This window comes from Danio rerio, chromosome 11 (assembly GCF_049306965.1).
Source record: "Danio rerio strain Tuebingen ecotype United States chromosome 11, GRCz12tu, whole genome shotgun sequence".
In the NCBI taxonomy this organism is placed as follows: domain Eukaryota; kingdom Metazoa; phylum Chordata; class Actinopteri; order Cypriniformes; family Danionidae; genus Danio; species Danio rerio.
Genome location: NC_133186.1, coordinates 15,173,427 through 15,186,293, shown reverse-complemented (window position 1 = coordinate 15,186,293; position 12,867 = coordinate 15,173,427). Strand labels below are relative to the sequence as shown.

The 12,867-nt window shown below is 40.2% G+C and overlaps 1 protein-coding gene across 1 annotated transcript in view; it reads right to left on the bottom strand.

The window, feature by feature from the left end:
* The window catches only part of si:ch73-60h1.1, a 78,233-nt gene extending 68,338 nt beyond the window's left edge, over positions 1–9,895 (bottom strand). Inside the window, exon 1 of the mRNA XM_021479767.2 lies at positions 9,232–9,895. Coding sequence (XP_021335442.1) covers positions 9,232–9,338 — 107 coding nt within the window. The 5' untranslated portion in view covers positions 9,339–9,895. The remainder of the gene's footprint in view (positions 1–9,231) is intronic.
* Positions 9,896–12,867: the final 2,972 nt, after the last annotated feature.

Genomic DNA, 12,867 nt, shown 5'->3' with positions numbered 1-12,867 from the left:
GAGGGTTGGGTGATTCCTAACACATGCGTGAGATTCTATATCTTAGGGTGGATTCAGTTTCCTCCTATTTAGGGATAATTCTGTTTAATCGGGAGAAAGTGAGCTCTGTGTAAAAAATACATTTGCTACAATTTTTTTTCCTTCAGGAGATACATGCGCTTATTCTGCTTAGCGAGCTCCCCATCTGGCAAACCCTAGTTTAACCAAAGCCCACAGCAGGCCAGCACCTGACTCAGTGGAGGAGCCAGGTGCCTGGCTCAGTACAATGTAGGTATCCCTGCTCAGTCTGCCTGTGTGCTGAGAATTGGTGCCATCTATGCATGATCCTCATTGGCTATCCATTATGTGTCATTCAGCCACAGAGCGTTCTTCTTTCTCAGACAAAGATAGGATTAGGGTTAGCCCATTTGCCCAATTTGTCACCGGGTCTCCTTTCAGGTAACCTGAGGCCTCCACAGCTTCCTTCCCCTTTGCAACTGGCCTCCTTTCCCAACATATACTGTCATATTTTTTTTTAAATCCCTAGCATTCATTTAGCTAGGTAAAAAGGTATTATACAACACCGAATTATAAATTATTCCCATACTCTGGTAATTTAAAAGGCCTGGGGAAGTTGGATGGTTGCACGTTTGGTGTCCTCACGCTTTGTGCTTACCTACTGCAACACTGCGTTGCCATCGCTGGGATAATTAGGTAAAAATAAATGCATATTATAAGACAATAAAAGTTTTTTTTTACCTTGCATGCATATCAGCCGGTTGTTGGAGAGCCTTAACCAAAATATGATCCTTTTTTAATGTATAATAGGGGCTCTTTAATATTAAGCTAAAAAATATTTTAAAAACCTGAGAAAATTACAGATTTATGCCAAACTTCCTTCTGTCAGCAAGTGGCGCTATGACTGTAACTCAATAGTGGCATGAAGATGTATTTAGGAGTGGAATGTCATTGAACGATGCAGTGGCACAGTGCTGTCGCCTCACAGCAAGAAGGTCACTGGTTCAAGCCTCATCTGGGTCAGTTGGCATTTCTGTGTGGAGTTTGCATGTTCTCCCTGCGTTCGCCTGGGTTTCCTCCGGGTGCTCTGGTTTCCCCCACAGTCCAAAGACATGGTATAGGTGAATTGGGTAAGCTAAATTGTCCGTAGTGTATGAGTGTGTGTGAATGAGTGTGTTTGGATGTTTCCCATAGATTGGTTTGTGGCTGAACAGGCATCCGCTGTGTAAAAACCTGCTGGATAAGTTAGTGGTTCATTCCACTGTGGCGACCTCAGATAAATAAAGGGACTGAGCCGAAAAGAAAATGAATGAATGAATGAATGTCATTAAACGTGAATTTTCAAGCAGATTGGACATGGCAAATTAAACATTCCTCTTCAATGGCGAAAAACAGAACTTTGTCAGTCTGCCATGGACACATCCTTAAACGAAAAATCTAGATCTTCACAATTTAACATCACACAGGCCTTTAGATCAGACTGATGGAACTTAGATTCAATCTGATAAATTTTCTAGGAGGAGTTTGTTAGTGTAAAACATTTCATTTCTTGTTGCCTGTAGGTGGCTATATGACTGTAACTGGATTTTGGCATGTAAACGTGTTAAGGTAAAGATCCTTATTAAAGGTGTGGATTTTGAGGCAGATCAAACAAATCATGTCTGAATTATAACAACTCCCTGTTTTGTGAAGAAACATCAAAGTTTGTGAGGCTGCCAAGGGCACACCCTTTGACGAAAAATGTAGATCTTCACAATTTAACATCGCCAAGGCCTTTAGATAACAATACCCAATTTTGGTGATATGAAAAATTCCTTAGGAAGAGTTTTTTTCAACTGCTTACACACGTTTTCAAAACAGTGTCACCTTTATTCAAAACAACACAATTCTCAAAACTGCACACACAAAGTGCAAAATACCTAATTTTCCTTCAAAATGTAACACTGCATTCAAAATACCATAAACACGTGTCCGAATGAAGCATTTGCATCAGATGGCAAACACGTCATTCATAATACTAAATGTGTGGATAGAGCATGTCAACACTGTTGTTCTAAATTTAAAGCTCTTTGCTCTTTCGTAGGCTTATATCTACAGTCCCATAACATGTTCTACAGTGAAAATAATCTGCTAAGTGGAGTAATAGGTAAACTGTGACATAAAGAAACAGAAAATATTCATTAGGCCAAACATTACTGTTGTATACAGTAGCATAAAACAAAACTATAAACACACAGCCAGGCCGAGGAGAACTCTATTCTTTTCTAGAGGAATTTAGGATTAGGGTGAATATGCAGTAGGTACAAAACTACAAATTGTGGACCAGTTTTTAGTTTTTCTTTTTGGCCCAGAATGATTGGTTGTGTTTGGAAATGGAAAGCAGTGGCTTCCTGTTACATTTTTGTGTTTTAAGAGGAGAATTGGGTGTAGTGTTTTGAAAAAAGTTTTATGCAATTTAAAACTGAGCTCAAGGCTGAGAAATAGCATCTGGTTTTGGAGATTTGCTGTATAGTTTTGCATTTTGAGTGAGAGGTTTCAAAAATTGTGTGACAAGAATATTTTGTTAAAACAGTTGGAAAAAACTGTAAAATACACCTGGAATTTGCAAAAACTGCACCTTTTTTTGGCAGAGGAACTAAAAACTTTCAGATTTCCTTTTGGGTTTTGGATTTTACTCCAAGATACTTTTTGTCAAGAGCTACTTTGTCAAAAGTGTATATGTGGCACTGTCCAGCCATTTTGCCACACCATTTTGCTATCTCTCTACACGGCTACCAGTGTGCAGCATCTACTTGGATGATGCAACAGCAGCCACTGGACAATGACACAAGTGCTCTCACCACACCCTACTGTGTAGCTATTGGTGGAGTGTACAGTATATAGCCAATTCAGTGGATGAGGATGATTAGGAGCCCATAATGGGTAATGGCTGATTTATACTTTGTGTGATTGGCATGACCCACGGAGCCTGCCTTGCACATAGTTGTGCACTTATACTTTTGCGTGCTGTTTGTGTTGCTCTGCAATAACACTTTAGAAATGCTAACTGCCAGTAGGTTTTTATGTTCCGAGTTTTCTCATGGGTGTTATGTTTTTTTCTGAATGCTTCCTTAATGTACAAGAAGCTAAAACTCATGAACCGGCGGTCGTGCAACAACTTTAATCATAAGGTTAACACAAAACACCAGTTTCCATCTGGAGCTCCTTCACATGACTCGACACTTGTACACACTTGCTCCAACGGGTTCGTGCTGCTCTCACCTCCGCCCGCCCACACTTGTCAGCGCTACCAAGCTGACCAATCACAGGGCTTGCGCTATGCGTTGTTGCGACATGTAGTTAAGCACAAGTGTAAATCATGGAGAGGTTGAATAATCATTGTACACAGATAATGGCAATTGTACTGATGGGTAGAAAACAAGCGCCAACCTCCCGCTCTCCCTCGTGTTGCCAATACGAAAGTAACTAAAACTACAATTCATCGACTCGCCCTTGGGGTTGGCTCCATAAACTCCAGGTGTTCACTGACTGCAATGCTAAATTGGCCAATTTTACAGCTGATAAAAACATGTTTACAGCCTGGTTCAAAATATGGTTTTGGTGCATTTAACTAATTTTACCGTTCATGACAACTGTGAGGAAGGTGGATTTTTTTTTTATAACTCATCTGTTTCATTTTTATTAAGTTATATTAAGGCCGTGCCCACTTGAGTGACAGCTAGGTCTCACTGGTCGCCATCTCATCACTTCAGTTGATTCCAGCTGATTAGCCACTGAACTTGGCATATTTTTGTTTTGTTTTATGTACTGTAGCTTTACACATCAATTGCCTTTTGAAATTATTTCCTACAATTATCAAAATTTCTTATAATATTAAACAAAAAGAACATTTTTACACTTTTATCACCAGCAGGGTGAATTTCTGTAAAGGATTTCTCACCATTCTTTCCTATAGACAAACAGTTGCAGCTCACCCAGCTGACCAGAGCCAAAAACCAGAGCACAACACATCTGTCCTCAACTCTTTACACTTGCTCCCAGTTACATTTAGAATAGATTTAAGGCCCATTTACACTAATACGTTTTAATTTGAAAACGCATATGTTTTGCTACGGCTACGCCATCCGTTCACACTACGCTGGAGTTATAATAAAAATTTTTAATTGTGTTTTGAACTGAACCTAATGGCACACTCGGAAGAACCATAATATTAATAATAAATCTTAAAAAAGGGGTAAGCTAGGTGCCCTTTAAAACTAGAGATGTAACGATTCACCATGAGTCGTCGAAAAATCGTGGAAATCAAAAACTGAATCGTGGAAATCGATTTAAACCAGTGCAAATGTTAAAGGAATTGCAATACATGTTTTAAACAGAGGGGCACTGTGTTTACAAGCCCAAACTCGCTTTGTCTGCACATCAGCAGCATGCAAGAGCTGGAGCGGCAGACTAACCATACGTTCACATCGAAAGCGGCGAGGGCTTCAAAGTAGCCAGAAGTCATTCATTTCAATGAGAGCCAGCGGCGATAAGCGGCGAGGAGCTACTTGAGAGTTACTGATGTGCATTAATGATATATTTATCTTTAAAAAAAAAGGAATCTCATGCGACAGTACAGAACACTATTGCTACTTCAGGATATTTCAGACATATGGACACATTGGATAATTAAGTGGAGCAAAGCCACACCACATGCAACTTGATCTTTCATTTTTAAATGAATTTGATTGTGTGCAACATTTTCATGCTACCGTGTGCCCTTCCAGCTGCAACCCATCACTGGGAAACATCCATACACTCTCATTCACACACATACTTTATGGACAATTTAGCCTACCCAATGCACCTTTACCACATGTCTTTGGAATTGTGGAGGAAAGCGGAGCACCCGAATGAAAACCCACGCGAACACGGGGAGACCATGCAAACTCCACACTGAAACGCCAACTGACCCAGCAGAGGCTCGAACTAGCAACCTTCTTGCTGTGAGACAACAGCATAAAACATAAAACTGTGCGCAAATATTGCAAAAAGATGTTTACTTACACTAACAGAACAACGAATATGATGCAGCATAGTAAAAAACTACTGTCCCAGATGAAACGTCTTTATGCAAAAAGCTATTAATAGAGGACTAAGAGGACTAAACTAAGAGGACTGGAGAATTGGCAGCTCCACTTGATCTGATGAATGCTAACATTATGGAGATCACACGTGCATCAGTGTTTTTATAGAGAAAATGTGAAGATGTTTTTTTCAGACTGAAAGAGAAAGTTGTGCTGTTACAAAACCAGGTGTTACATTTTTCCCTTTTTACCCTCTCTTTTCAATTAAGTTTATGCATATTTTAACAATTTGTTTATTTTATCATATATTATATACAGTATTTTATGCCATTGGCCTGGCCCCTCTGTACACACTGCTCTCTGGTTTAGGAAAACATAGATATTTTGATATTTCTTTAAAAAAAAAAATCAAATTCCAGCAGAGTCCAAGTTTTAGTTTTTTTGTATTAAAGACCCTTCTTTCATTTGTATTTTTGGGGGTAGCACGGTGGCGCAGTGAGTAGTGTCACATCCATCAGTGACCACCTGAGGGCGCTGTAGTGCATCAGGACTCAGCACTACAGCGTCCCAGAAGAACTACATTCTTATACATGCCCCGCGCACACACCGGAACACCTACACTGACCTGTCATCACATCTGTTTTGTGTTACTGTTGATTATCTGGACTATTTATACTACCATTTCACCACAGTTTGTTATCGCGTCGTTTGTCTTCCTTGTCGTTCGTGTCCCCAGTTCTAGTAAGTCTTGTTACCGAGTTTCTTGATCTTGTTCTTGTATTTTTTGCTGAAGTCTAGTTTGTAAAGTTATTGTTTCTGAGCCTTGTCTCTGTTTTAGTTTCTAGTTTGGTCATTTGTTTGTTACTTTATATTTTGATCACCTTGTTTGTTGCACTGTAAATAAATAATCTGCACTTGGATCCGCACCTTTTTGTTTCTTGTTTTGATCACGCTAAAACGTGACAGAACGACGCGATCACACAATGGATCCAGCGGATGATATTATAGTGCGCCTTAAACAAGGTGATCGCTCTATTGAGCGATATATAAAGGAGTTTTTGCAATTAGATGCGAAGAGCTCTCACAGTGACCTCTTGCTAATGATGTTTTTTCGGGGAGGACTTTTGGAACCAGTCCGGTCACGCATGCCGCCATACGAGGATGACTGGAACCTGTATCGGTTTGTGGAGGAGGCTTTGCTAATCGCTGGCACCCCCCTCTCTGTTGCCTTGAAGGAGGAGAACCCTCAGGAGGGAGGCCTGAGTAGATGGCAACAGAGAGGGATATTTCCGGGGCCAGCTGATTTAACTAGAGCCCCTGGAGAGTCTTCTGGAGCTGTGTGAAACTTCAGCCTCTGCTCTATGCCCACAATGCCCGCCAGTGTCAGCTCCAGTTCCAGAGCAAGCTCCTTCTCCAGATGTCACTGCTCTCACGTCTCAAACCTCCAGCCCCAGAGCGCCCGCCAGTGTCGGCTCCAGCCCCAGAGCGCCCGCCAGTGTCGGCTCCAGCCCCAGAGCGCCCGCCAGTGTCGGCTCCAGCCCCAGAGCGCCCGCCAGTGTCGGCTCCAGCCCCAGAGCGCCCGCCAGTGTCGGCTCCAGCCCCAGAGCGCCCGCCAGTGTCGGCTCCAGCCCCAGAGCGCCCGCCAGTGTCGGCTCCAGCCCCAGAGCGCAGTACAATGCCAGTTCCAGTCCGGCTCCTGGCCTTACCGGCGCCACTCAAGCTCCTCGCCCTGCCGGCCCCAGCCCGGCTCCTCGCCCTGCCGGTCCCAGCCCGGCTCCTGACATTACCAACGCCATTCAGACGTCTTGCCCTGCCGGCACCTTCCAGACATCTTGCCCTGCCGGCCCCAGTCAGGCTCCATGCCCTGCCGGTTCCAGCTCAGCTCCTTGATCTGCCGACCTCGTTCGGGCTCCTTGCTCTGCCGACTCCAGTCCAGCTGCCTCCAGTCCCGCCGGCTCCAGCCCAGCTGCCTCGAGTCCCGCCGGCTCCAGCCCAGCTGCCTCCAGTCCCGCCGGCTCCAGCCCAGCTGCCTCCAGTCCCGCCGGCTCCAGCCCAGCTGCCTCCAGTCCCGCCGGCTCCAGCCCAGCTGCCTCCAGTCCCGCCGGCTCCAGCCCAGCTGCCTCCATTCCCGCCGGCTCCAGCCCAGCTGCCTCCAGTCCCGCCGGTTCCTGTCCAGCTGCCTCCAGTTCCGCGGGCTCCTGTCCAGTTGCCTCTCCAGCTGGCTTTCTTGGGGTTCCCTTCCTTTTGTTTTCTGCAGGATCATCCTTGGGTCATCCCTCCCGCCCCTCCCTGGTGGTCCTTTCCATTATTTGGGATGGATTCCCCGGCTGCACCCTGGCTTCCTGCCGGGGTGCCTGACCCACAGACTGACCCTGATCTGGCCCTCCCATCCCTCCCTTTGTTCCTGCTCCGCTCCCCCCCCCCCCCCCTCTTGGAACCAGTCTGGGAGCGTCTGGAAGCCGCTCTTTAGAGGGGGGGGGGTAATGTCACATCCATCAGTGACCACCTGAGGGCGCTGTAGTGCATCAGGACTCAGTTAGCACTACAGCGTCCCAGAAGAACTACAGCTTTTTGTTTCTTGTTTTGATCACGCTAAAACGTGACAGAGTAGTACAATCGCCTCACAGCAATAAAGTCGCTGGTTCAAGCCCCAGATGGGTCAGTTGGCATTTCTGTGAGGAGTTTGCATGTTTTTCCCCGTGTTGAATTGGTGAATTGAAAAAGATAAATTGGATGTAATGTATGTGCGTGTGTGCAAGAGTGTGTGGGTGTTTCCCAGTGTTGGTTTGTGGCTGGAAGGACATCTGCAGCATAAAACATATGCTGGGTTAGTTGGCGGTTCATTCTGCTGTGGCAACCCCTGATTAATAAAGGGACTAAGCTGAAAAGAAAAGTAATTTAGCTGCACAGTCAATTCAATTCAATTCAGCTTTGTTTGTATAGCGCTTTTACAATGTAGATTGTGTCAAAGCAGCTTCACATAAATGGTCATAGTAACTGGAACAGGGTAGTTCAGTTTTTAGGGTTTTAGTTCAGTTCAGGTAGTTATGTTCAGTATGGCTTAAAATCATTACTGAGAGTCCAAACACTGAAGAGCAAATTTATCGATGCGTAGCTCTACCGATCCTGAACCATGCAAGCCAGTGGCGACAGCGGAGAGGGAAAAAAAAAACTTCACCGATAGGAGAGTGAAGAAAAAAAACCTTGAGAGAAACCAGACTCAGTTCGGCACAACCATTTAAATTTCTCCGCTGGCCAAAGTTTTAGTTTGTTCATATTAAAAAGTATTCTTTAGTTTGTATTATCCACTTTTTTATTGGAATTTGGTTTAAAATTTCAATTTAGTTATTGCAGAAAAAATTGTAAGACAATTGTGCAGCATTTGAGAAAAATGACAGGGTTCACCTTAAATTTGTCTCAAATAATTTTGTTAAAAAACTTGACTAAATTGTGAATTATGTGATTATCTTAAATCATATCGTGAATCGGGTAAATCATTATATCCCTACTTAAACACATCTGTTTAGCTGTCCATTTACTGAATGAAGCAGAGAAAAGCTGTTCCTATTAAACATACTTCACTGAGTCAGTTTAACAATGAAGGGATTGATTGAATAAGTCTTATGAAGGAAGGTTTTGCAGAACAATTTCATGCTCCCTTGTAAAAGTATTTTGTAGTATTTTTAAAAGAAAAAATACAGTATTTTATTTTGATACATGTTGTGGCTGCTTTATTTTGTAGTTTATTTTGATGCACTTAAAATTGAGGCTTTTATGTTTAAAATTGGGTTTTCATGTTCGAAATACATTTCAACGCTGTACATGCAAACGTTTAACCAATTTTCAAAGTTATAACTTTTTTTCTGGCTACACTAGTGGCACAAACATAGATGTAATTTGAAACATTTATTTACTTTATAATAAAACCATACATGTAAACTTAAATTACTTTAAATTATATGAATGCATCTACACTAAACCTACCTTTAATCTCACTAAACCTACTAGCCTCTTGAACACACTTAGTCTATATATACACACATCATAAATCATAAGTCGTAAAATCAATGATTTCGAGCTGTAATAAAACATTACGTGCATGCATGGTTTGAACACATAGCCCACAAATAGCTCAAAATCCGTGTACACTGAAACCGCTATTTCTTACCTGCCTAATTCTGGGCCCATGTTATAGAAATCCTCCACCGTCGCATCTCGGCGCGAGCCATCGACCCAATATTCCACTGGGCGCGCGTCGGATCGAGAGGTGGGCATGATGGACCCTCGGATGACAGTTCCAATAGCCTACAAATCCCTTTGATCAGGGATGCCAGGAAACCGTATTATTTTTAACATCTGGGTGTCAGTTTAAACGATACGGTTTTGTTTTAGTCCTCAAATCTTTTCCTGATCTAAAATATCCAGGTTTACATGTATGTATTCGTGCGCGTAGCTACTCACAAATCCCAGAATATTTTCTAAACCCAGAAAAATGTATTTATCTTTTCTACGTCATCAATATGCTATATTACGATTTGTACGCGGTTTTCGGAAATAATCTTGACCATGGGTCTTTAGATGTTAAAGGCCCTCGCACATCGCACATCGCACGTCAAACCTCCCCATGACATAAAATTAAGGAAACATCATAATCCTGCGTTTCCCGATGCCAAGCGACAGAATGATCCTTGCATTTGTCTCCGCTGGAAGAAAAAAATATATACCGTCTTATTTGATGCTTCTCAAAAACCCAATGATTACTGTAAAAAGCGTTAAGATGAGGGAAACGTCGTTACAGGTAAATATCACACTGATGTTTGTGCTGGTAGCCTAAGGGGCGGGGACAGAGAGGTTATCTGTCTCACACACACACACACAGAGAGAGAGAGAGAGAGAGAGAGAGAGAGAGAGAGAGAGAGAGAGAGAGAGAGAGAGAGAGAGAGAGAGACGTCTCGTCTCATAATCCATGGCGCGTTGCATTGGTTGCAACCCTTAAGCTGAATACTCAGTCTAAATGAATAGACACACACTTTTTTATTTCATATTTGACGAATGAGAATTTTACCTAAGCTTAGGTAAATTAATTAAGCTATTGTAGCCTAGATTCAAATAAGGACTATACAGAGCGTTTTTTTTTTTTGTCACTTGCGAGGTTAGGTTACGATTACGACATTGCCGTCGAACCATGTTTGCTGAGATAGTGAACAATGTAGTGGTGGTTTTTAAATATGTTTTCAGGAGGGAAAAATCTGTACCACTGGCCCAGGATTAAATGCAAATATTAATTATTTAATGGGTCATTCTACAGAAACGAAACGTGCGTTTTTTTCTCCCTGCCTTTGCCGCAATATTTCTAGGTTTCTGTGCAATATTGCCAAAAAAGTGCCAGGAGTAAAAATGTTAATATTTACCCCACCTATGGGGCAAGTTGTAACAGACAGGGGGTTATAACACATGTATTTAAAGGCAGATTTCCCACAATTAATTTAAATTCAATTTAGCCATATTTCCTCAGTAACTGGTTCATTTCTTTTTTATTCTACATAGCACAGTATGCTAATGTATTTATTTGTTTATTGGATAAACACATTTGAATCTATTTGCATTATTATCCATTTATCCATTATTATACAATGCATTTATTTGCATTATTAGCAATAAAATATTTTTATCTATTAAAACAATATTTTCTATAAAAAAAAAAAAAACATTCAAAACAGTCCAACAGTTTGTTGCTTAATTGTAACACCCTGTTACAACTAACCCTGCTGTGTCATGATTTCCTCAAAACTGGCAAGCAAAGTCACTGTGTGTTTCTTATATCTTTCAAAATGGTTTCATTTTTTAGCCTAGAAGACGGTAATCACTACAATAAAAGACTTTAAGTTCATACCTTCACAGATTTTTTAAAAACAAAAAATATTGAGTACAATAAAAAATACTTTTATGCTGCAAAAGCGGTTTATCCTGTGTTTTTCTTCCAAATTTTGCGCAAAATATTTCGATAATTGGCAGGAAGACGTCAGCTGACACTGTGGTGAAAACCTCGGAAGCATGCCATGATTAACTCTGAGCAAATACTTTAAAACTCCGTGTTACATTAAACTTTGCATTACTTTGAGCTCTGCACTCCCCTACACTTGAATATAAAAAAATAAAACTAATTAAACAAAATGTTATTTAAACAGTTACACAATTTTGAGTCAACAAAGTGGCAATAATTGTTTATTTAAATTTTAAATACTTCTGTAAAATTACAATCATCATAAAACTGCATGTTTTGTACAGAAGTAAGGGGATTCATTTTTTTAAGGTCAAAAACATATAAAAAATTTAAAATACCAAAAACAATATGTATAACATCACATATAATGTAAATGACTTAACCCTTCGATGCACTTCTTATATCTTATATTGTTTTTAACTTAAGGAAATCCTTATGTTTGTTTTTCCGGCCTTATTTTACAAACAAACACAGTTTTTGTATTTTATTAAAATTACCCATATAGGAACCTTTGCTGTTGCAAAAGCATTAATTGCTGAACACTTTGTTACCTGGCACACGTTTTACAACTCAACATGTCTGATTTCATCTATTTAATGCTTGCAAGTGTAAAAAAATTATGTCACACACACACACACACACACACACACACACACACACACACACACACACACACACACACACACATATATATATATATATATATATATATATATATATATATATATATATATATATATATATATATATATATATATATATAATGTAATATATATATAAGGGGGTATGGGAGTTAGATTGTTTACTGTGGTTTTCCGTTTTGTATTTTCTTTTCTTTTTTTCTCTTTTTCTTTCTTACTTTTATTGATTTATTATTATTATGTTTACACTGCTCTATTACTCCGATTCACACACTAAAATGTGGATACATATGATTTCTAATGGCTATTACGTTTTTTTTTTTTCAAATGTTTTGCCACAAATTTCAGAATCCCAATGTCAATTTTCAAAACTCTAGACACAAAACTCTAAACACTTTTAACACAAGCTCTCCAGTGTTCAAAACTCTGCATGCTGTGTTCATTTCCTTAAAGAAGTCTTGCATTTGCAGGATCATTGGTTCACATAATATTTTTTATCACACACATACTACAGGAACATTACTTTAAATCACTAGCACACAAGATGCACATCGTTTCAATAAACAATCTTTAACAATCATTACATATTGTTCTTTAAAATATATAAGGTTTCATTATATAGGTTTATACATAAGTGTAGAGGAAACAGTACAGAAAAACTTATTCAATTATACTATAGTGTCAGTTTACTGTAATTTTTTCCTAACGTCCCCATATAGAAAGCTGATACATGGCATAATATATGGCAACATATGTAAATTACAATTGGATTTCACAAACAGTATATAAAATGTCATAGTCAATAAATTGTCAAAACAGTGCAAAAACACTGTTTACATTTTTTCAATCATATATTTATTTATACAACAGTTCTGTCTGGTTCTCGAATCTGATTGGCTGATAGCCGTGATATATTTAAGTAATATCAGCACTCCGCCCACATACAGCCAGCAAAAAGCAGACACTACAGATCTAAAGTTTAAAAGATGCTTGCTCAGCTGTTTAACTGTCAGCTTATGATTTGAATCCAATGCGGAAGAAAGTAGTTCCTCATACAAAAGGGTTTTTAAGACTTTCCTTGTTTGATTTTGTTTTTTATATACACGATTATGCCGTCAAACTGTTGTATAAACGCAATATTAAACTCGTAGCAGTGCAA